This window comes from Diospyros lotus, chromosome 1 (assembly GCF_014633365.1).
Source record: "Diospyros lotus cultivar Yz01 chromosome 1, ASM1463336v1, whole genome shotgun sequence".
NCBI classification, from domain to species: domain Eukaryota; kingdom Viridiplantae; phylum Streptophyta; class Magnoliopsida; order Ericales; family Ebenaceae; genus Diospyros; species Diospyros lotus.
Window position 1 is genome coordinate 19,733,069 of NC_068338.1, and position 24,478 is coordinate 19,757,546.

At 33.8% G+C, this 24,478-nt stretch overlaps 2 protein-coding genes across 14 annotated transcripts in view; both read left to right on the forward strand.

Moving 5' to 3' along the window:
* The first annotated feature begins 698 nt into the window (after positions 1-698).
* Positions 699-8,483, forward strand: LOC127810347 (ABSCISIC ACID-INSENSITIVE 5-like protein 2). 5 transcript variants are annotated; one of them, XR_008025414.1, is made up of 5 exons: positions 727-809; positions 3,198-3,934; positions 4,037-4,108; positions 7,110-7,851; positions 8,101-8,483. XR_008025414.1 is itself a non-coding variant. In XM_052349780.1 (4 exons), exons 2-4 carry the CDS (start codon positions 3,290-3,292, stop codon positions 8,173-8,175), a joined length of 792 nt encoding a protein of 263 aa, XP_052205740.1. In that variant the 5' UTR covers positions 699-826; positions 3,198-3,289; the 3' UTR covers positions 8,176-8,483. The 5 variants fall into 5 exon arrangements, 2 of the variants coding, with proteins under 2 accessions (XP_052205740.1, XP_052205747.1); XR_008025415.1 differs by having other exon boundaries at positions 7,110-7,333; XR_008025416.1 differs by having other exon boundaries at positions 7,110-7,227.
* Positions 8,484-11,789: 3,306 nt separating this feature from the next.
* LOC127798213 (probable peptide/nitrate transporter At3g43790) overlaps positions 11,790-24,478 on the forward strand; it is a 94,958-nt gene continuing 82,269 nt past the window's right edge. For 4 of the 9 annotated variants that reach the window (XR_008022353.1, XM_052331645.1, XM_052331675.1 and 1 more), the window contains exons 1-5: positions 11,791-12,238; positions 12,760-12,800; positions 13,629-13,689; positions 13,792-13,894; positions 14,018-14,120. Coding sequence is in view for 8 of the 9 variants with exons in the window: in XM_052331645.1 (XP_052187605.1) it covers positions 12,082-12,238; positions 12,760-12,800; positions 13,629-13,689; positions 13,792-13,894; positions 14,018-14,120 (465 nt within the window). In the remaining variant the exon portion in view is untranslated. Of the gene's footprint in view, positions 12,239-12,759; positions 12,801-13,628; positions 13,690-13,791; positions 13,895-14,017; positions 14,121-24,478 lie in introns of all 9 variants that reach the window. The other 5 variants (XM_052331617.1, XM_052331627.1, XM_052331606.1 and 2 more) reach the window with 4 other exon arrangements.

The following is a 24,478-nucleotide window of genomic DNA, read 5'->3' on the forward strand; positions in this document are numbered from 1 at the left end:
TAATAAATGATTACTATAATTTAATTTTTGGTAAATGGAAAAATCGGTGTGCTGTTGTGGCAGTGAAGGCTGGAGGTTGTCGAAGGTATCTCCGATGACATGTCACCTTTTGATTTATTGGTTACATTACACATTAATGTCAACTAGAACCCATCTTTATAGTTCCAATCGATAATTATGTTTTCTTTTTTATGTATTATGGTTAATTCTAGTTTAATTAGAATTAAGTAAAGATATTTATAATAGAGGGGATGTCCGATTAAAAAAAGTAAACTATAAATATCTTTAGAACAATTTTTAAATAATAGGAGATTTGAAAACATTTTATCTTTAGTTTTTAAATAATTTATTGTAAACTAAAAATTCTATTATAATTAGGAAAGATGTCATGTCAATATTTTTTAATAAATTTTAATTTTTCAATAACGTCAATTATTTCCCTAATAAAAAGGACTTCGCACAAATATTTAAACCCAAAATATTTAAATACAATTGGACGTAAGACTTAGAAATATAATGGTTTGTTTTACATTTTAAGATTATAATAATACCTAATTGACCCAAGTAAACAATTATTTGACATTGATCGTATTTAATATTATTTAAATGATAAATATAATAGATTAATAATTTTGCTTCTTTTTTTTTTTAAATAATGATGTCTATTTTTTCAAAGCTAGCTATATTTAAATACAATTGGGGTTTCTGGGTGTTTGCAGCACACTCATGTTCTCTAGTCTCTGCGTTCATCTCTCTCTCTCTCTCTCTCTGTGTTGCGATTTTGATTGAAATTGGAGTTCGGTTTTCAGGTAGTTCCCACTTCCAGGTATGTTCGCGATTGAGCATTTGAATTTTTTTGGATCGATCGTCACTTCTATCGTTTTTGACTGTTGCAGTTTCGATTTGGGTGCTTTCGGGGAGTCCCGATTTTGGCTCAGTTGTAATGTAATGAACGGGGGTTTTGTTTTTTCCTTGTGCCATTCGCTTCTCTTTCGTTGATCGAATTTAACTTCTCTGGGTTTTTTTTATCTTGTTCTTGATGTTTAGGTCTTAATTGATTTGGGGGTTTTCCGATTTTGGCTAATTTTTTATGAATGGGGGTTTTGATTTCTGATTTGGATTCCTTTGCATCTCTTGGGGGGTTCAAGTTTTCCTCCTTGGGGGTTTTGTTATTTTTTCCTGTTCTTGATGTTCTAGTCTTGATCGATCTGCCACTATTCATGGTCGTCTTCTTCACTATGTAAACCCTAATTCCTCTTTTCTCTCTCACCCAGGTCCCTCTCCAATTTTGTATGGATTGTCTGCACAGTTTATATCTGAAGTTGTTTTTAGACATTCTGTTCCTCAAGCGATTCCCCGTTCAAGCCATTATAAAAGTCCAGGATATCTCATTATCGTCATATTTAAAGATAATAATCTTGGTTTTTCTTTACATCTGCTGAATTATGGATGGATAACCCAGAAGAATCATTTTTCGTTTACTTCTTGTGATGCTAGCTTTAGGAAAGCCGAAGGATTTTGATTCTTGTCTTTTATGACTTCCAAGCTGTTAATGCAAGAAGTATGCTTATGTTAATTATTAACTTGAGTAACGTCTTGTCTTTGTATAACCCAGCTCTCTAAGCAATTAGAGTGCACTCTAGTGCTGTTCTGTGTATATATTAATTTTATTTTTCCATACACTTGCGATTCTGACAAAAAACAGGAACTCCTAGTTTACTTTATTTTATTTCAGTTATGCTTATTATGAATATGTTAATGGCTTATGATGTTCATAAAGTACGCCAATTTTAACTCTAGTTGATCTGACAGCAAAATGCTGATCTGTGATTATGTGTTTATGATGGATAAAATAATGCGAGATCATTGGTAAAACACTTAATTGCTTACAGTATTTGGTAGCTGTCCAGCTCACTCATGTACACGCACTCACACATACATGCTAGCATTCTTACTTCAACTTGTTTTGTTGAAAAGAAAAGGTGAAAGCTTGTAATGTTAGGAAGGTTAACAGACTATTGAAGTTAATAAAATGTAATAGTTGTGATGATATATGGTGTCTCTGGTTTAATTACTAGCGATGCTAATTTATTGTGTAATTTTTTATGAGCTGTTGGCTGCTTTCACTGCACCACACTGGATAACTGTTCCTTTTTCACCTACAGGTAGGCTTTAATCCCACTATGTTGGGAACATATTCACATTTCTTTTATATATGTACATATATATTTATACTTATTGCTAGATCACTGGAGTTCAACCCTCGTGTTCCAGTCTTTTCTTTTCTGTGGTTTTATTGTAAATTAGACATGTAATCTAGTAGCTTTTGGAGGCCAACATGCATCTGGGGCTGGGTTGAGCAATTACATTGTTTTTATTTGGTTAGATTAATCCTCTTACTATTTTGTATCATATTGGCAAGCAGTTAACTTAATTTTCTATTTTCTCTTTTTGTTCGAGATGATTTTGGGCTTCCTTTGTTAGATTAAGTGAAAAAGCAAAGGAGAAGTTGTAGCTTATTTAATTAACTTCTCCTAGTGTGGTTAACTAGTTAGTCTTTGAGGATTGTGGGTTATTTCCTCTGTTTGTCTGCCTACATGTTGTCTCTATAACATGAGAGTGATTGATAAATGACTAATTCCTTGAAAATGATACTATTTATTTGGGCATAATGGTTCTCAATTGGTTGTATTCATTGTGCCATGAAGGGTACTACTTTTGGTTTACATTAGCAATAATTGTGTGTAAAAAATTTGCAAGCAAAAAAAAAAAAAAAAATTGTCTATAAAATTTGAGATTTGTAAAAAATATAGTGTACCATCTTTCTAGCTAGATCACTTGAGTAAGCCATTGTTCATCTCCATATTTCTCCTAGACTAGTTTCTACTACTGCTGCTGGTTACCTCCAATATGAATGTTGTTTGTGATTTTATTCTCCCTCTCTCCCTCTCTCTCTGCCATCTCCCTTGTCTTTCTGTTTATCAATCTATAAGCATGGAACTCTGATTGATTTAGAGACCTTTGAGAAATCTTATTGTGCTGAATCTATCTACCCATTTCCCTATATTTTCTTTGTACTTGTGGTCTGGAATATTTAGGCAGTCATAGCAACTTATAGGTTGTGCAGTCTGATCACTATCCTTGTTTAGAATAGCTTCTGTTATAGAAAACTAATTATAGATTTTGTCCATGGCCAGGGTTTTTCTACTTTATCTTTTTGAAATTTGGTTGCCTTTACTTGACCCTATACAATTCTATGCGGAGTAGGCTCTTTTGATGAAAGTTGGAAATGGGGTTTCAAACCATGGGTTCTAATGGGAGTGGCCAACAGCCTCATCTGCAGCCAGTGGCAAGGCAAGACTCATGGTTTAGCCTCACCCTTGGTGAAATTGAGAACCAACTGGGAGAGTTGGGCAAGCCTCTAGGCAGCTTGAATCTTGATGAATTACTGAAAAATGTATGGACTGCTGAAGCAAATCAGATCAATGGTATGATCATGGATAGTTCTTCAGTGTCTTCTGATGAGCATCAGGCCAGCCAAACATTGGCTAAGGCTTTTAATGGTAAGACTGTTGATGAAGTATGGAGAGAGATCCAACAAGGGCAGAAGATCAAAAATGTTGGGGAGATAAAAGGTCAGGAAAGACAACCAACTCTTGGAGATATAACCTTGGAACAATTTTTGATAAAAGCAGGGATTTTCGCCGAGGCTTCTTCAGGACCTATTGTAGGGGTGAATAATGTGGCGACTCCAGAAAAGCATTTGCCACAGATGGGCCTATCACTGAATCCGTCTTTTCACTCAATATCAGATACATCTGCACCTGGTCAAAAGAGGGATGCCGCAGATGCAATTGAGAAGATCCTTGACAGGAGACTAAGGAGAAAAATCAAGAACAGGGAATCAGCTGCACGTTCACGAGCAAGAAAACAGGCAACCTGTTAAAATTATTGTTTTTGTGTTGCTAAAAGACCATTCTGATATATTGTTTTTTCACTCGGCTGTGGCTTAGTGGATTCATATTGTAATACACAGGCTTACCACAATGAACTTGTGAGCAAGATTTCACATCTTGAAGAGGAAAATATGAAGCTGAGGAAAGAAAAGGTTAGGATCTTTTAGGTATCTTTTTGTGTTTAGTCTGTATTTATTCTTTAAAGTGTTTATATTGCTTGTGCATTTAACTATTCACTTAAAATTACTGGGTACTTTTTGTTCAAGACAAGGGATGAACATTACTTGTTCCCGATTATTTAATTAAGAAGTAAAAGTTCTTGTTATTTGACAAGATTATCATTTTCTCCTCAAAATATTCATGCTGGATAGCTTGAAAACATGCTCCATCTAGAAAAAATAATGAGATCATATTGTTTTTTTTTTTTTTTCTTTTTCTCTAACTGAATATATAACACAAAAAAAACATAACTGTACACAAGCAACGCTAGGGCATACCCTGAGCACAAGACAAGCAATCGAGAAAAGCAAACACACACTAGATACAGTGGCTAGGGCTCCACATCCCGGAGACCAAGAAACCTAGAACCTACACCAGAGATCATATTGCTGTTGAGGACTGATTTAATGACTGCAATATTAATTTGTGAAATGTGGTTTAAATGTAAATGGGTCTGTTTTTGATGGATCCTACTGAAGCACTGCTAATTGACATCAATAATTGGAACTAGCATATGCAAAATATAAAACACAATTGAGATGAGAATGTCACGATGGATGTAAACGTATTCAAGAAAAGATAGAATTATAAAGGAGATTATTCGTAATGAGGTTGGAGTGGTGCTTATAAAAATAATTGTGTGAGACATGACTAAGGTGGTTTCCAATAGACACATTTTTTAAGGGAGTGGATAAAATGGAAGAGGTTTTTAGCAAGAAACATAAAGGAAGACCAAAGAAACTTTGTGGAAAACCCTTAGACGTGATGTGATATAATGACCTTATAGTAGATATGGCCATAGATAGGGATATTGAGGAGCTAGGATCCCATGACAGACCCCACCTAGTGGATTAAGACTTGTGATCATGATGACTATTGTTGATTCTTGAATCCATACAACTGCTGATGTTATCACATGCTCACCCATGAGGTTGCTGTCAATTGAATGGTTGTTATTCCAATTTGCGCATCCATGCCATGATATCTGATGGAAAGTTCAAAAACAAAAAAGGAATGGATTTCAATAGCAAAAGGATAAGTAAAAAGGTTAAAACCCCATGCTGTATATATACTACACAAGTTCCCAGCTAAGTCTTGATTAAGTTAAAACGTATGAGCTATTCAATGAAATCAATGCCATATGACTATCAGAACCAAAAATAGGCCAAAACTAGATGAAATCAGACAATACTGGGAATCTGAACCAGCTGGAGTGGGATGAAAAACAACAGTTGCATATTATTACGATTTTTGGTAAGAGAGTGTATATAAAGAACAGCTGGGTTTTATGTTTGCATCTAATTTAATTTAAAGTTTCACACATAAAATGAATTAAACCTAAGGTACCTAAGGCTACAAGTTAGTGTGAGAAACATGTCTTTAAGGTATCCTATTTTCATTGTTTACATAATGACCTTTCCCTTGATGAATTGGAGAAATTTATACTGTCAATCAACTCTACCAAGCGACACTAAATGCACTCTTAGAATGGGAAAGCATAATAAGGTCACTTTGTATTAATTTCTGCAGAGTGGGAGCTTTACTAGCAGTGGTAAGCTTGCTTTTTGTTTTTTTTTTTGGGGGGGGGGGGGGGGGGGGATTGAAAGGTTATAGCTTCAAGGTTTGGAAAGGACCTCTTTGCAAAGAAAGGGGTTGCTTACAAAATGACCCTTTCCTGGACCTTGCAAAGCTGGGAGGCTCATGCATTGGGGTGTGGGTGTCTTTTTTTTTTTTTTTTTGTATTAATTTCTGCAAAGATAAATCCTTGGTTTGTAAATAACCATTGAGCTGCAGCTTTGTAGTAGGTCCAGAGAAAGAAAAAGAACAGGAAAACAAAATGGTCCTTTATCTGATGCTGTTATGATTTTAAGTTCTTTAATTACTGGTAATACATGAGCTTGAGAGGCCAGAAAACCTGTTAAATACTGGCCAGTTTGTCGCATTCATCCATTGACTGGAACCATGTTTGTGAATCCAAACTTTATGCCCTAAACCTGAATAGAATTATATTTCATGACCTGAAATCATAGTTGAGCCTTGCCTTTATTTCTGGCACAATTAACTTGCCAAAAGTACCCTTGATCTTATTTTCTGTTTATTTTATGCATATTTATTTATTTGTTTGTGTATATATCTATTATTTGGTGAATTGATCTATCCTAAAATTGGTATTTGAAATTTCATTGTCTCTTTTCTTGATGGCATTCATTACTTTTTTTGATGTGCTTAAGTTACTTGGATCATAAGCTATCTGTAATGGTTTACCTGCTTATTGAGGAGACTTGATGACCTCTTTATGATTGCTTTGATTTGGTATCAAGAAGACCAGGTTTTTTTCACTATGGTTGTCATTTAGTACATCATCAGATGTGGACTAGGCTGTTACTTGACATGGTGTAGATTCTAATTGCACAGTCCATTTATTTCTAGTCAAAGGTAGAAGAAATTGGTCTCACAGTACCAACTTCCTTGAGCTTCTGACAATGGGAAGAGCCAACTCCAGCATGTCAACGCTTTCCATGTTACTAACAGCAAGTTTATAACATTCTTGATCTGAGCTCCTACAGGAGCTTTGCGGTGCTGTTGATGTGTTGGAGTCTCTCTATACTTAATTCTTACAAAAACGAGAGAGAGAGAGAGAGAGAGAGAGAGGAACTGGCATTGTAAGTGTGAGATGGGAGAATCAGACCAAAGAGACAATTGGAGATGAGGGAAATTGAGAGAAGCGACAAAGAACAGCAGCAACTGGGCAAGCTCTGAGGGTTTGAGCCTTTGAGAAGTTGAGATGGGAGAATTTGAGACATTGGCAGCAGCTAGGGTTTCAAGTTTTGAAATAATATATATTTATTAATAGATTATATTTATGTAATCTATTATGTTATATATGATATATGTACTTGAATTTGAGTTTGCAAGTGGCTGATTCTTCTTCAGGTTGGCGATGAAGCTTTTGGCTCCGTTAACAAGTAGGCAATGGGTTGTGATTGGTGCGAGAGTGGAGGGGTGGTCCACGCTTATCTGATGGGATTCTGGTGAACACAGATGTCAGCAGGTTCCTTTGATGCCTTCATTGATGCTTGTAGACAACTCAGATAGGATTGAGTGCTGGGTTGATGGTTTGAATGATGGATTTATGACTCTGGACTGATGTGAAGATGGTGAGCTGTGACGAAGAAGATGGTTGCAATGAATTGTTGATTTTTTGAAATTTTCTGGGAATTGCTAAGACATTCAATTAGGGATTTGTTTTGAAAATTTAAGAAACCCCCCCGAAGATCTAGGAATTTTGGCTCTAAAACGAATTGAAGTGAACCAAGAGAAGAAGAACAAACTTAAAAATGAAAATCAATTCAATAATCAAGACTACTTTCAATTACAACCTAAATACCATATATAGGCAACTAATAGCTATGATACTCCCTTAATGGGGGCTCTATAATCCTTATCTAATGGGGATTCTAATGGAATCAACAAACTAATTTAGGAAATGAAAAAAAACAATACTAATTCCTAACATCTATGTGTCTGGGCAACTTCAGATTGTCATTCAGGTTGAGGCATTTTGGTGATGACAGCGATCTAATGGTGTGGTGTAATAGTATTTTTTATAGTTGTTCTGGCTGTGAGAATTTTGCTCATGGTTTGGTGAAAAAGGCAGCATTTTCTGTTTTCCGAGGTAAAGCAATCTAAATTGCCACCTGTTTGGTTATCCCTATTGCTTTCTTAAATAATAGGTTTTGCTTGTGAATATTATATAATTTGAACTTTTTCCCAAGACAGGTGTGACTATTTATTGCGGTTTTTAACCAGCATCTTCTCACTGATTGTATCTCTAATTAGAACAGTTGGTCGGTCTTCAAAATATTTATTCATTGCCGTCTTGCTTCCTGTTTAGGAACTAATCATTTAATTTTCTACTGTCAAGGACTTGGAGAAGATATTGCCCTGGGATTTGTCTCCCGAACCAAGATATCAGCTACGAAGAACAACTTCAGTCTGACAAATCCGTACGGAAGTTTTGTAGTTCCCAAATGTTAGGATACAAGATCTGTGGTTCTTGTCTCTTCTGTTACTTGTTTTGGGTACCCGGTGCTTGATCAACAATTGGCTTGTTACCGGTCTATATGGTCTATCCTCCTTGGCCCTTGAAGAAGTTGCTGTGGATTTTCTGTACCTCGTTGCACATATATAGGGGGTTGGTTATAAAGAACAAAAGAAAGGTTACTTACCTCGGCCAGATGTTGGTTCTCCATGTTGTAGTGTTGAAATATATATGACCGAATGAATGTTCAATCTTTGTGCTTACAAGTTTGCTTTTGCTTTGCTTTGTAAAAATGTAAATTGTATGGGTGAAGGCATGAAGAACATTCTGTGTCAAATTCTATATGGGGCTAGTGAGATTTAAGATTTGCATGCAATCAATCGATCATACCACAGTCAGCATGCTAAATTCAAGGGAGGCACAAGTGGACTGATAATTTTGATTTTGGAATGGTAGGTTTCAACTTGCACAATTAACTGACTAAGAATCTTAGAATCATGTTCAATTTGCTTTGCTTGGTGAGTCTTGCATTTGTAATTGCTCATAGTGTTGAAGGTGTTGTTTTTCTTTAATTCCTTAGCTTAGAAAAGTAATTTTATTTTTAAAGACTAAATTATCAATTAAATACCAAACTTTTGATTTCAATATCAATTTTATTGCATTAATTTTGTATTCGAATTTTTAAAAAGCACAACCATATACCATCTAACAAAAGTTATTGCGGTTAAGATACGCTAAAATTACAATAAGTAGAAAGGCAGTTAGGAAAGTTCTTTTATATTAGGCGTACATTTCAAATTGTTTTTTAACATTGATCAAAGCCACCTTATATTGTTGAAAAGAAGTCACAAATGAAAGCCAATGAACAACAGTGGTTATAATCGTATATTTAATAAATATATGACAACAAAAAGTAATGATAAATTAAAGCTGTTGTGAAAAAATATTACATGCTGGATATATTGTGAGAAATTATTGTATCGGACGTATGAAATTTTTTATGTTGTAAGGGTTAAAGAGGGTATTACTTTCATTTGGATTTTTATTAGGGTAAAATTTTATATGTTACTGTTGAAATTTGACTAAAAGATATTAATTATTCTATGTTTTTAGTAACGTCATTACTCTTGAAACTTGACTAAAAGATATTAATTATCCTATATTTTTAGTAATGTCAGTCACATTTCTTGAGATAATTACTACACAGCCATTTTTGTTAAACTCGTGAGTCAACTCGTACGATTTTACGAGTCATTAAGTATAAAACGAGTGAACTCGCGCGTATGATATCGATTTTTTACAGAATCGAAGCATACTCACGAATCAAACCGATAAACTCAAACTGAGTTTACCTTGGAAACTATTTTCAGGTTAGAGATGAAAATTTTTCTTTCTAACCAACATATATATATATATATATATAATGCTCAACGTTGTCATTTTGGTCCCTTTCGAGGGAGGGGGTGATATACTGTAGTGTACTAATACTACTCTAATATTGTTTTCTCTCGTTTTTTTTTTTTTAGTTCTTTGTTCTTTGTTCATAATCAGAGTCACACACACTTATGTTTAGAATTATTTAACAATGTTTGTTGATAATGATGGTAATATTTGTTCGTTGAAATTTTGATTATGGATAAATAAATAATAATAAATGATGGGACTTAATATTTAAAAATTTTATATTATTCAGTATTTTTAAAATTGATAGATGAAATAATTTTTAAATAGATACATGTATTTCATTTATAATAAGGATTATGTCATTATAAATATATATTTACATAAATTTAATAGTAATTTTAATTATTTTTAAAATTTTATGATTTTACGATTTAATTTTATGATTCATCTTTCGATCTTATTTAAAATCTTGATTTTAACAATCATGTTCACAACGCATGCTATTTGTTGTTAAAGAACAATAGTTAATTTTGTTAAAATTTTCAAAATGCCCTTATTAATAACACACACAAAAAAGAAAAAAAAAACTATATGAGGCTTTAGAAATTCATTGGAAGGCTAGATTGTTTGGGAATAGTTGGTGGTTATCGAAAATCACCAAAAACCCATCCATCAAAACCCTTTGGAAATTGCTATTGAGCTCTAACGAGAACCAATTGTATATCAAAACTCAAATACTTTTGCTATATATATATATATATATATAAATAGAGAGAGATGGTTCAAATCCACCATGGTGAACAACGAAGAAAGTGAGACATACCTATCACAACTATTGCCTATCTATCTATTGACTACACCACTACAACTATTAGTGCAATGAGACTCAAAAAATAAAACCTCCTCATGACCTCACCAGCAATCGATGGGGTTTTGTTTGAACCTTATTAATGAAGACAATGGAATTTGAATAGAACCCCATTGATACCATTGGCATGATGGTGTTTGTGCCGATCCCCAAAAGAAAAGGAAAGGGATGGGAAGGGAAAAAAGTAGGGATCTCATCGTGAAATGTAAAGTTAATTAATTGTTGTCGTGGAGGAGATATGTGCATTATGATCCAAATTTGGTCTGAACTCGTAATGATAATTATTCCATTTCATTCTAGATTTGTAATAACAAGAACAAATCGTTTTAGGTTGTTTTAGATTTGGAATGATGGAACAAAACTTTGTTCTAGATTTGGATTGATGTTTCACTCATTTGCAAACCCAATATGTTTCATAGAGATAAAAAGGAAGGAGCCATGGTTGTGGAAAAATTTATCAATCGATCGGATACTTGTAGCACTATTGACGTAATGCCTTTCGACGAGTTAAAGATGAGAGTAAAATGATTTTCTCATGCACTATTAATGGCAAGGGAGATAGGTGACATTTTTGAAAATATAAGGGCGGTCGATGTTATTTTTCTAAATCTTAAAAATGTTGCATGAAATATATCCATTTTATTTTTGACACATAACTCCTCTTGACCTAAAGCCAACCACCAAAAAAACCTAGATTGATGTACCAAAGAGAATGACCAAAATACCTCAATTAATCCAAAACAAATACTCCAGTTGCACATGGGGTTGTTACATTGATCGTCTTACCTATGCCTTTTAAGAGCAAATAAAATAAAATAATTACACACAATCAATGTTGTTTCGTTATTAGCGAAGAAAATGAGAGAAAACTTGAGAAAAATTTGGGGGGAAAGAAAGAGAGAATACTGATGAGTTGAGTCAAAAAATTAACGAGAGAAGGAGGTGAACATGCATGATACTTTTAATGACGCAATGTGTCACTCACGAAAACAGACGTAGGCGTGTTCATGCACGTGCTAATATTTTATGACGATAAAAATTTAAAACAACAATTTTTAATAATTTAGATATAGAATCTTGATCTTTTACACATTAAGAATTAAGTGTCATTTTTTTAAATTGTTAAACCGTATGTAATAAGCCTTTATCTTTTATCAAATAATTATAATTTAAATTTACCACAACTTAATAAATGTATTAAATAGTTTTATATAATCAAATCTTACTACATCTCGTTAGTGACCTTGTCTCAGGACCGACCAAACAAGGGGAATAAATAAGCATATTATCCCACTTCCGAAATCAATACGTAAGTCTTTGTTACTGGATGAGTTTCTCCAAATCCCGCGTCAGCTGGGGCGCAGATGATCTTGCTGGGATACTTCGGTGGCTCGCCCTTTAAATATCGGCCCTTTGAAAGACTGCCTCTTGTCTTGTCTCTTGCCGCTTGATTCACGCATTTCATATTCCACGGACGATTCTTCCTTCGGTTCTTCCTCCTTCCCTCCTTCCCTCCTTTGAGTTGGGTGCCAGCCAACTGTTTGAATTTTGATTGATTCTTCACAGACACAACGCTTCAATCGCTTTGTTCGATGGACGAGAATTCAAGTACTTCGCTGCTATTGGGCAAGAACGAAAAAGTTCACTTTCACGATTGCCCTGGTTGTCAGACGGACCGTCTCAAACAGACGAACACTGGAATTCCTTACAAATTCCTCTCCTACATCTGGCTTGTCTCTCTATGCACTGGTAACAACTAGATTGTTTATGTAATTATGTTAGTTGGGTTTATGTCGTCTATGTAAGTTAATTGGGAAATTGGAGTTTGGCATCGGTAAATGGTGAAAGAATTGTGTTTTGGCCAAATAAAGAACAAAAAAAGGTTCACTAGCCTGTAATGTTGATTATATTGCTGAATTTTGTGTCGATTATCTTGTTGCTGGGGACAATATAAATGTTCCAAATTATGGATTCATCTATTGACGCCTTAACTTCCAACTGTTGGAGAGCTCTGCTTCTTGGTTCTGGAATGTAGAACTCTTAAATGTGCTCCAAACACAACTCTTTTTTTATTTTTTATTATGGCCTTGTTCTTTCTTTCCTTGCTCCTAAGTGATTGTAGGGTTAATTAGTCAATAAAATTTTGAACTGGTGCTTTCAAATATGAATTTTGATTTTAAACCTGCAGAGATGTTTTATATTCTATTTTTTCTTCTTTTTGTATGGTGCATGATGCTTACTCAATTTATTTACTTTCTGTCTTTTTTCAGCTCTTCCAACATCATCTCTGTACCCGTTTGTCTACTTTATGGTATGTATGCATCCAACCAAGTTATGTCATTTTTTGAGGGCGGATATCTTCACTCTTTCAGTGAGTTCATACATAAATGTGAAAGGATTTCTTTTGTAATTGACTTTTACAGTGATCTTTATTGCACTTTTCGGTTTTTGTAAATGGATTCTGTGATTATGGTGAAGTTTGCACAAAATTGCTGCACAAATCGCCAGTAGGTAAATACGGTAAAGTAGGCATGCAAACAGACAATAAATAGCTGAATAGGTAAAAGGTTTTTTGCAGGAGCCATATTAAAAGATTTTCATACTTACAGGTTTGTTATCCTTCGGATCTATTCTAAACATTTCAAAGATTATCATATGAGTGATTGTTCTTAAGGCAAGAAGCACAGATACAAATTGTACAAAGAAGGCAGGATACAGTGATTTTCAGCAAATGAGGATACAGATATTGTTCGATATGCAACAAAAATATTATTCTATAACCTTTATTTAGCAATTTTATCAACACACTAATGAAAAAAACCAAAAAAATATTGAAAATATTCTCACTAATTCACGAAGATACCATTCAATCTACGATAACAATTAACACAAAAAAATCACTGAATGAATAAAACAATGTTAAAAAACTTATACTAGATGGTCACCCAGCAAAGCTTCATTGCAATATTAAAAAACATCCATCGCCAGTCAACATCAAATATTCTCGGAAAACACCCAAAGCACGAAATAATAGGAAAAAAAAATAAAGTGGACCTGAAAATTTGCTATTTTAGACATTGCTATCACCGCAGTCATACATATAAATATAAATATAAACATGCATGTGTTGTGTTTGCAGATTAGGGACTTCCATATTGCAATAAGAGAGGAAGATATTGGTTACTATGCAGGAATTTTGGGTAATATGTGTATTTGTGTGGATTTTTACTGTATCTTTTGGAGCTATTAGATTTGGATTAAGTTTCTAAATATGGTGTTATAATTGTAATTATTTAATCTAGGATCCTCATTTATGGTTGGAAGAGCTTTGACATCTGTTCTCTGGGGGATCTTAGCTGATCGATATGGTCGAAAACCTATCGTTTTAGTTGGCACATTATCAGTGTAAGCAGTCTTTATCTAGTCAATGCAACTTTTATTTTCTGAAAATATTTAGTCAAGTTAATTTTAATTCTAGTTTTTATCTGTTGGTTTTGTAGTTGATAATTGCACTCATCATTTCCTCAGGTTCATATTCAATACTCTGTTTGGGCTAAGTACAAACTTCTGGATGGCACTTTCTATGAGGTTTCTTCTTGGATGTTTCAATAGCCTTCTCGGCACCATACGGGTATGCAATTATTTCGGCTAATGATAAAGGTGTTCTTTTTTATGCATATATATGCACATAAGACTGGACAAGTAGATACATGTGCTGGCATGTTTGATTTCCAATGTTTCAGAGAAAATTTCAGTTTTCCCCCTCTAGTTTTCATTGAAACCATTACTTGCACATGGTCTAAACCTCAAGAACAAAAACCCATGCAAGTTATTTATGTGTGGGTTTTGCACAACAAACTTTGATTATTCTATTTACTAGCTGGTTGCTGATGCTACATGTGGGATCTCATGGAAAAAAATATGAAAAATAAAAATCGACAGGTAAGCTTCTCCAAAAAAGAGTAGGGTCACGACCTAGAGTTGCTGATACTTTGACAATTGATGGGTATTTTTTTTTTTAAATGTTCTTGTACCAAATTTTTAATTTAAATCTCTATTCATAACTTCTCAAAACAAGTTCATGTTTGGTCTCGGGACTTTTGGTATTCACAAAACACCCTTTTGAATTTGACCTCCCATCGCTGGTAAATGATTTTTACCTTGTCTTTAAGTTTCCAGAAAAACCTATAGACAATTTTGGGTGCCTTGAATATTTTTACAGAATTTTTTCAAAATTGTTTTGACCCCTTCCAGATTCCATCTTTTTCTAGTTTCAGCATCCTAAACCTTTCTGGACAGAGTATGCATTCCGAATTTATTCACATAACAAATGTACTTTTTTGAACCCAATTATTTTCAATCTAAACCTTATTTTGTTGGGTAATTAGATCTCAAAATAAAATTTTTGGCCACTTTTGCCCTCTTTTAAAATTTGAAGTCAAAATTACCAAGATGCCCCTTGTGGGTCAAAATGACCAAAAAATGCCCCGCATTGCCCTTTTCAGGCCCCTCTTAGATTTTCTTCTTACTTGTAATTTCCTTAAGGTTTTATTTTTTGTACTTTTGCCTTGCCCCTCTTTTTTTATATGTATTTTAAGCCAAACTGTTCAAAATTACAAAAACACCACTGTTATAAACAAAATCTGAACATCAGAGTAGATCTAATAAAACGCAATTTGCAAAAAGTGGTGGTGATTTTATAATTGAGAAAAATGCTCTTGCTACTCTTGAGGTTTGCTCTAAAAGCAGGTGGTGCCCCTGAGGTTCAAGAAATAACAATGATCTCCCTTGAAATTTTAAACCTAGTTACACTAACCTCTTGATGCTAGTTAACCCTAGTTGAATTTTTAAAAATTCCAAAAATAACGCCCGTCTCTCTCTCTTTTGTTTTGCCATGGCCGACAACCGTGACTTAGGAGAGCCATTGGATAAGTCGGGAGCGAAAGCTCATCCATCTCTAAAGAACCACAACTGCAATGTTGCAGCCTGCCTTTTATACAAATTTTGGAAGAATCTCGTAAATGAAATGAAATTAGTATTTTCATATATTTCCAAAAATTTGTATTGTGATACCCCATAGTATATGGTGGATAGAGGTGTAAATGAACCAATACATTCTATGAATAACTCGTGAACAAGTTCTGTTTTGCCTCATTTATGTTCATTTATTATTTAATTGAATGACAATGAACAAGAGTTTAAAGCTCGTCGAATAAATAAGCCGAGTTTGAACATAGGTTTGTTTATGTTCATAAACTAGCTCATTTACGTTTTGAAAAACTGGTACATAGAATTGAGAGAGGAAAAGAGATTGGAGGGAAAGAACAAATCAAATCTATTAAGCTAGGGTTACAAGTACTTATACCAAAGCATTGTAACTGCTATGTGCAAGCTATCTATGTTAGGTACAAGGTACAACTAGTCCATACAGCATGCCTAGTACAAGCTAATATGAATTCTCAACACTCCTCCCTCAAGTAGGCGCATGCACATTATTAGTATAGGTGCTTTAAACCTAATCAGATTGGACATATTGTACACTGACAATTGCAATCATATTTATTATTGGATAAGGAGTTATTCAATTTCATAATAAGTCATTATATTAGTTTCTTGTCATTATTATAATGATCGGATGAAACTAGATAGAAATCCATATGATGTATACTATGATTAATCTATAAAGATGTGAGATGATGCATCACGTTTTGTAGATATCATTAAATGTCCCAAGTTGTAGCAATGTCAAGAATGAACATTGACAATTACGGTAAGACTTGTATGTGTTATGTTTTTGTTATCTGATAGCATTGGGGGTCTCACACTCATAGGCATGAGGATGCCTAAACAAGTACATAAGTGACCAATGTTGGAGAGTGTGTTACTGGACATGACTTGCCATAAAAATTTATTTTGGTTATATGTTGATGGAATTCTCATACGAGATGGGTGTAGATAATCGTTAGACATGAAGTTATTACAATCATCTCATAAGAAGACTGATATGCTTTGATATCGTTACAATGGGCCTAGAGAAAGGCTGCACATGGGCGATCGTTGGGCATATCATGAGGCTTATGGAGATGGATGCATAACCAAGATAGGACTCGTCTATCCCTTGAAAGAGTATGATGTATCTAAGGCGCCTTCGATAGATATTCACTTTAAATACATGGCCATGGTGAAAGCGATCAATAAGGAGTTATTGATTCACTTTCTATTAAGTGAGGATATCAGGAGAACCTAAGAAAACTCATGTGATCGTAATCAAGCAACACATTGCCAGATTTGAGATCATAGAAGATATATTGACGAGATGATTGAATTACACGGTGACCATGTTCGTGAAAGGTTGTTTATGGATTATGAATCATTCTGAATAATTGGGTAGGCATAATGCTTTGTTAGAGGTCAATCTTGTCTTATGTGTTAGTACCGATACATTGCCAACATATTCGGAAACCTAATGAGTCATATGCAAAAGGTACAGTCCTTGGCTTAAACCAGAAGAGCGGACGTATGATTAAGTGGGACACTTCGACAATAAGTTGTGCTGTCGTAGGTTCTCACGGAAAAAAAAAATAGATGTAATGACGTCGATTTGACGAGGGATCGTCATAAACGAAAGAGTTTCCTAAGATGATAATTAATTAAATTAGGAATGAGTTTTTAATTTAATAATTTACTATATTTGTTAGAGTGACAAATAGGAAATAATATATATATATATATATATTTGAGCTAAATAAAGTATTTTGATCAAATACTAAATTTAATATTATATTTAGACTAAATTGGATTTGAACTAAATATTTTATTTAAATTTATTATTGAATTGGACCATTTAATTAAGTTCCTAGTTGGACTAGGATAAAAAGGGCCGGCTCGTATCTTTTAGAATTTAGGAAAATTGAGGAGGCTATGCTTCTCTATAAATATCCCTTTAAGGGTTGTCCAAATTATGAATGTTTTTGTGATTTTTTAAAAGTTGAAAAAATTGTCATTCATTCTTTCTCGTTTTCTTCGGCATCGATTCGAAACAAGGAGGTTCTTTCTGTTCATACACAAGTTATGAAAAGGAAGAGCTAGCACTCCCATTCCGCTCTCCTTGCCAAAGAACACGCGTGTCCCGTATCACGAGTTAGAGACTAGACACTTGGACGGCTTGAATCCGCGAATAATTCGAAAATCTAAAGGTTAGATTTATTTTATTATATATGTGAATGTTTTGATTTTAACGTTGATCCAATCGCTAGGATCGAAGTAAAGTTAAAAATTTTTGAACTACGTTATTTGTCTCATAGTGATCTTGATTTAACTTTCACACATCATATGTGCCTTGTGATGTGTAATTTATGCATAATTAATTTGGGCAAGTGTACCATAATCAAATATGCATATAGTGATAAAACGAATGTCGATCTCACAAGAACTAGATTACAATACCAAAATAATTTTAATTTAACCTAAGTTAGACTAATTAATTAATCGGATAAATAAAAAAAATAAAGGAAAAACGAAATTTTGTTTTGAGAGAAAAGCTAATTAATGAATGCACTAGAATTTAGATTTTATTTAATCTAAGTTATGTAGTTATCTATTCAACCCGATTCAAAATCAAAAATACCTTTACAGTATTTTATAATTATTTACATGTAATGGTGGATTTTCCTCAATTAATTAATAAATTTTTTCAAGTTATATTAATTATTTATTAATTCAATTTCACCGTCAAATTTCTAAGCAGATGTCAAAAGAATAAATAAACATTAAGTTCTTTAGAAACCTCTAATTTTGGAAGGGGATGTGACTCACTGAGCTACCTCGATTCTCACACATGAGCTAATCATCTCTTGATATCATAATTAAACATGTAATTTATATTACTTATGGATTTAATTTATAACTATTCTTTAATCAATCATGTATAAATCATTAAAATGTGGTCAATATTTTAAAATATTAAACATAATAATATAAATTTTTTATACAAATAATAATTAAATTTTAAATAAAATTAAACAAATAATCACATAATCCTAAAATTAAAATTCATGCAAATCCTAGCTAAATTATTTTAGCTAGACATGACAAAAAGTTGTGGCCAGACATAACAGAAAGTTGAAGGGAGAAGAATGTTCCCTGCCCAGATCTGAAACAGATCTGGGTCGGATGTGCCCGTCCTTGCTTGCGATTGCTCCTCGGCCGCCGCACTGCAATTCTCCCTGCCGTCTCCAATTGCCTTCCAATCTCTCTGTCCGCCGCTTCAATTTCCTCCAATGTGCCTTGCTTCTTCACTGTGCGCCGTCTCTTATTGCCTTCTCCAATCTCCTCCTATTATTATATATATATATATATATATATGTATGAAGCCGGCCGCTGCTCCCTTTAATTCCTTCCCCCAATCCTTTATATATTATAATATATATTTATATATATACGCATGGAGCCCTAGCCCAAGTCTTCAACATTCACGCCACTGTTTAACTTTATAATATAATTTATAATATATATCTAAATAATATAATATAATATATAATATTTAATATACTATTAATTATATTAACTTTAATTATATTATAATATTAATTATATAAAATATTTATTTATTTATATTTATATTAGAATATTAATTTATAATATTAATTTTGAAATTAACTTTATAATATATTTTTTTTCTTTTCTTTTAACTCTCAAATTTTTGAAATAATATCCTTTGCTGGTTTCTACAAAAAAGATTAAAATAATGTAAAAATCATATAAATACACATTTTATGTAGAAAAATTAGCACAAAATTAAGATAAAAATTAGATAAAAATATGCATACAATTAAGTCCTATCACCTTGCTTGGAACAAATATATTCAATCCTTAGACCTTGAAGAGCCTTAGTAAATAGGTTAACCAATTGATCTATAGTCCTAACAAATCCTATAGAAATCTCTCCAGAAACTAGTTTCTTTTGCATAAAGTAACAGTCCATTTCAATATATTTAGTCCTTTCATGAAAAATATGATTTAAGGCAATATGAAGAACAACTTGATTATAACACATAAACTACATAGAACCTGAATCACCAAACTGCAGCACTTTAAGAAGTTGTTTCAGCCAAATCAGCTCACATGTAGCTAATGCCATGGCTCTATACGCACTTCAGTACTAGATTGAGCAACAACTTGTTTTTTACTCTTCCAAGAAACCATATTGCCTCCAACTAAGAACAATAACCAGAAGTGGGTTGTCTATCAGATGGAAAGCTTGCCAAATCAGCATTTGCATAACCAGTCACATGTATATGACCGTTATCCTCAAAGCCTGCTAATGATCATCACAAGGAGAATCCGAAAACTGGCTACCCACACCACCAACAAATGCAGTATTTGGTCAGTCATTGTTAATTTAGCTTCCTAGCTAGTCTCATATAACGCCTTGGATCATGAATAGGCTTCCTCATCCAAGAATAAGCTTAGAATTAGGATTCATAGGTGTATCGATGGGCCTAGAATCCAACATGCCCGTCTCCTCTAGAATATCAAGGGCATACTTCCTTTGAGAGATACAAATGCCAAGCCGAGATCTTGCAACCTCAATAACCAAGAAATATCGTAGTGGACCTAAATCTTCAGTTTGAAAATGAGAATGTAAATGAGCCTTCAATTGAGAAATCCTCTGCTCATCATCACTACTAGTGATAATATCACCTACATGGACAACCAAGTAGATAACACCAATAGGAGCATGATGACCAAACCAACTCCTAGGTGATTGTTTGACTTTCAGACCATACAATGACTTCTTGAGGTGACAAACTAGATGAGAAGACTCCCCCTGACCAACAAACCCAGGTGGTTGCTTCGTAGGAATCTCCTCAAGAAGATCACCATGGAGAAAAGTATTTTTAATATCAAGCTTATGAAGAGGCCAATGTTTAATGACAGCCATGGAAAGAAACAAATGGACTGAAGGAATCTACTCTTCAATAACTCCTAGACCTGAATAGTCATTTTTGTCCAAAATTAATGTAACTCTATTGAGAAGATCTAACCTAAAAGCAATGTAGAAGTCTTCATTTTTAAAACTTGGGTAGTTCTGTCATTACAAAGACTTCAGGGATTTTCTGCCATTTGTTAGAACAGGGTATTTTTTTAATTAGAACTACAGGGGCTGTTTTGTAATTTTTTGGGAAGTTTTGGGGTCCTTCTACCACTTCTAGAAACTTGAGGGACTTCCTACTTGAGGGGGTGTGATAGAGTTACCATTGTTGCATCAATTATGAACAAAGAACAACCAAATTCATACATGTATAGTGAGTTGGATGACTTCAGCGACTTTTGACATTGATCTTCCACTTTGTTTGGTTGCTGGGGGGGCTCTAGCCAGAATATCAACAGAGTCAAAGGAATTCTCGACACTGCTGTAAAGATTTGGCCACTAAAGAAGGGGAGAGGGAACTGTTTCCATTTGAGCTCAGGCTATTGCTTTTTCTGACCCTTGCTCCATGCACCAAAACACCAGAAATCAACCTTGTTGTCTCTCTCTGCCATTTCAGGAAGGTTTCAACCAAAGGGGTTTTCCATTGCAGTGAGGTGTTGACAGTCTATCTCCTCAATGTCTCTTCAGACACAGCTAGAGAAGAAGGAAAGATGAATAGTAGATCTGGCTCTTGAGAAGGAACCCCGACGATAGGGTTCCTGTATAGCTTCCCCGATGATGCTAGATATCGTTTTTGTTTCTTTAATTTAATATAAAGATAACATATAAATGTGTATAGAATATGTATATACAATGAAAATATAAAGATTAGAAAAAAAAATTATAATTAAAATGTATTTTCTATAACTTAAAAATGTATTCCTATAATTTTAATATATTTTCTGTGAATAGAAAATATATTTTTAGAAAAATATATATTTTTAGTTTAGAACTAGATTTTCTAAGTATATTTTTCCAAATAAAATTTATATATGTATTTAGTTAAAGATTACAATTTATAGTTTGTATGTAAAAATTAAAAAAATATATTTTGGAAATAACAATACATTTTCTAAATTTAAAATATATTTTCAGTGATTAAATAAGAGAGAGGAGAGAGAAGGTAGTGGTCTAATGGTTTTTTACTTAAATTCTTTTAATTGCGGGGGAGTTCATTGCTAATTTGAAATGTGGGGAGTAGTTTTTGCAATTAAGGGGTGGTTATTGCAATTTACTTCTTATAATTAACAACAACAACAACAATAACATATCCAGCTTTTATCTTATTATGTGGAGTCGGCTACATGAATTTTAGACTTCCATGTATTTCTATATTTTGTCATATCTTCATTTAGGCCCATACACTTCATATCAAACTTTAATGTCTCTGCCAAAATCTTTTTGGATCTGCCTCTACCTCTTTTTTTGACTAGTTGTTCTATTTCATCAACTCTCCTCACAGGAGTGTCTCTTGGTCTCCTTCTCACATGACCAGATCATCTTAGTTTAATCTTTCTCATTTTCTCCTCGATTGGTAGTACTCCTACCTTATTATGAATAATCTCATTTCTAATTTTATCTTTTCTTGTGTGGCCGCACATCCATCTTAGCATCCTCATTTCCGCTACACTCGTTTTTTGCTCATGCTGGTATTTGACTGCCCAACATTTTGAGCCATACAACAAGACTGGTCTTATAGTTGTCTTATAGAATTTTCCTTTCAGTTTTAATGGGATTTTACTATCACATAACACCCCCAATGCATTTCTCCATTTTAGCCAACCTACCTTAATTCTATGCGTGACATTCTCGTGAATTTCTCCATCTTTTTGAATCACTGATTCCAAATATCGAAAATAGTTTTTTCTTTATAAGATTTGGTCTTCCAATTTTATTATAATATCCTCCACTCTTGCATTCTTACTAAATTTACATTCTATACATTCTGTTTTTCTTCTGTTTAATTTAAATCCCTTAGATTCTAAGTTGTTTCTCCACAACTCAAGCTTAGTGTTCACTCCATCTTTTGTTTCTTCCACCAACACTATGTCATCTGCAAATTGTATACACCATGGCACCTCTGTCTGAATGTGTTTAGTGAGTTCATCCATTACTAAAGCAAATAAGTATGGACTTAGTGCAAAACTTTGATGCAGTCCTATTGTAATTTTAAACTGTTCAGTATCCCCTCTGCATGTTCTGACCCTTGTCTCTGCACTGTGATACATGTCCTTAAGAGCTTGTATATAGGCTATCCGGACTCCTTTCTTTTCTAAAACCCTCCATAATACTTCTCTAGGGACCCTATCATAGGCCTTTTCTAGATCTATAAACACCATATGCAGGTCCTTCTGATGATCCCGATACCTTTCCATTAGGTGCCTCAGTAGGTATATAGCTTCCATTTTTAACCTACCAGGCATGAAACCAAACTAATTTTCCTAGACATCTGTTTCTTTTTTGAGCCTCTACTCTATTACTCTCTCCCAGAGTTTCATGGTACGGCTCATTAACTTAATTCCGTAGTAATTTTCACAGTTTTGAACATCTCATTTGTTCTTGTATATAGGAATCAAAGTACTCTTCCTCCACTCATTAACTTATTTCCTTAGTAATTTTCACAGTTTTGAACATCTCATTTGTTCTTGTATATAGGAACCAAAGTACTTTTCCTCCACTCATCTGGCATCTTTTTCGATTTAAGGATCGCGTTAAATAATTTCGTTAGTCAAGAGATGCCCTCTTCTCCCATGCATTTCCCTGCTTCTATTGGTATATTATTCGGTCCTACTGCCTTATGATTTTTCATCTTTTTTAATGCTTACTTTATTTCATTTGGACTTATGCATTGATAAAATGTATAGCTCACATTCCCTTTGGAGTTACTAACACGTCCTAACCTAACTCTTGTGTCCTTACCATCATTGAATAATTTTGTGAAATACTCCTTCCATCTCTCCTTAATTGCTCCCTCATTCACTAATACATTTTGATTTTCATTTTTCATGCATTTCACTTGGTTTAGATCCCTTGTTTTTCTTTCTTTTGCTTTAGCTAATTTATATATATCCCTTTCTCCATCTTTTGTATCAAGTCGTTTATATAAATTCTCATATGTTTTTAACTTTGCTTCACTAACAACTCTTTTTGCTGCCTTTTTCATTTCTTTATAATTTTTTAGATTTTCTTCATTATTGCACTGATATACAGCCTTATAACAAGTTTTTTTATTTCTAATTTTCAATTGTACCTCTTCATTCCACCACCAAAACTCCTTAAGGTTTGGGGATCTACTATTTGTCTTTCCAAGGACTACATTTGCTGTGCTTCTCAAGGCAGTAGCCATTTCCCTTCACATTTGGTTTGCCTGTCATTCTCCATTCCATTCCTTTCTATCCCTTAATTTTTCTTTGAAGATTAGTTGTTTCTCCCCTTTTAAATCCCACCACCTCATTTTTAGATTTTGTTTTATGTGATTTTTTCTCTTCCAATTTCTTACTTGGACATTAAGTATCAAAAGTTTATGTTGAGTAGTCAAACACTCCCCCGGTATCACCTTAAAATCCTTACAACATAACCAATCCTCTTGTCTCATGAGGAAGTAATCCATTTGGGTGCTTGATGCGACATTTATATATGTGATTAAGTGTTCATTCCCTTTTTTGAACCAAGTATTGGTTATGATGAGCCCATACGCAATAGCAAAATCTAGAATAGACTTATCTTCATTATTAATTTCCCCGAATCCATACCCTTCATGTACCTCTCTATGTCCATTTCCGTCTCTACCCACGTGACCATTTAAGTCACCTCCTATAATCACTTTCTCTCCTCTTGGTATCATTTGTATGAGTTCCTCTAGGTCCTCCCAGAATTTTACTTTTATCTCCTCACCTAATCCTGCTTGTGGTGGATATGCACTAAAGATATTCATAGTCATTCTTCCTAGATCAACCTTCACCATAATAATCCTATCCCCTATTCTCTTTACATCCACTACCTCATCTACTAAGCTT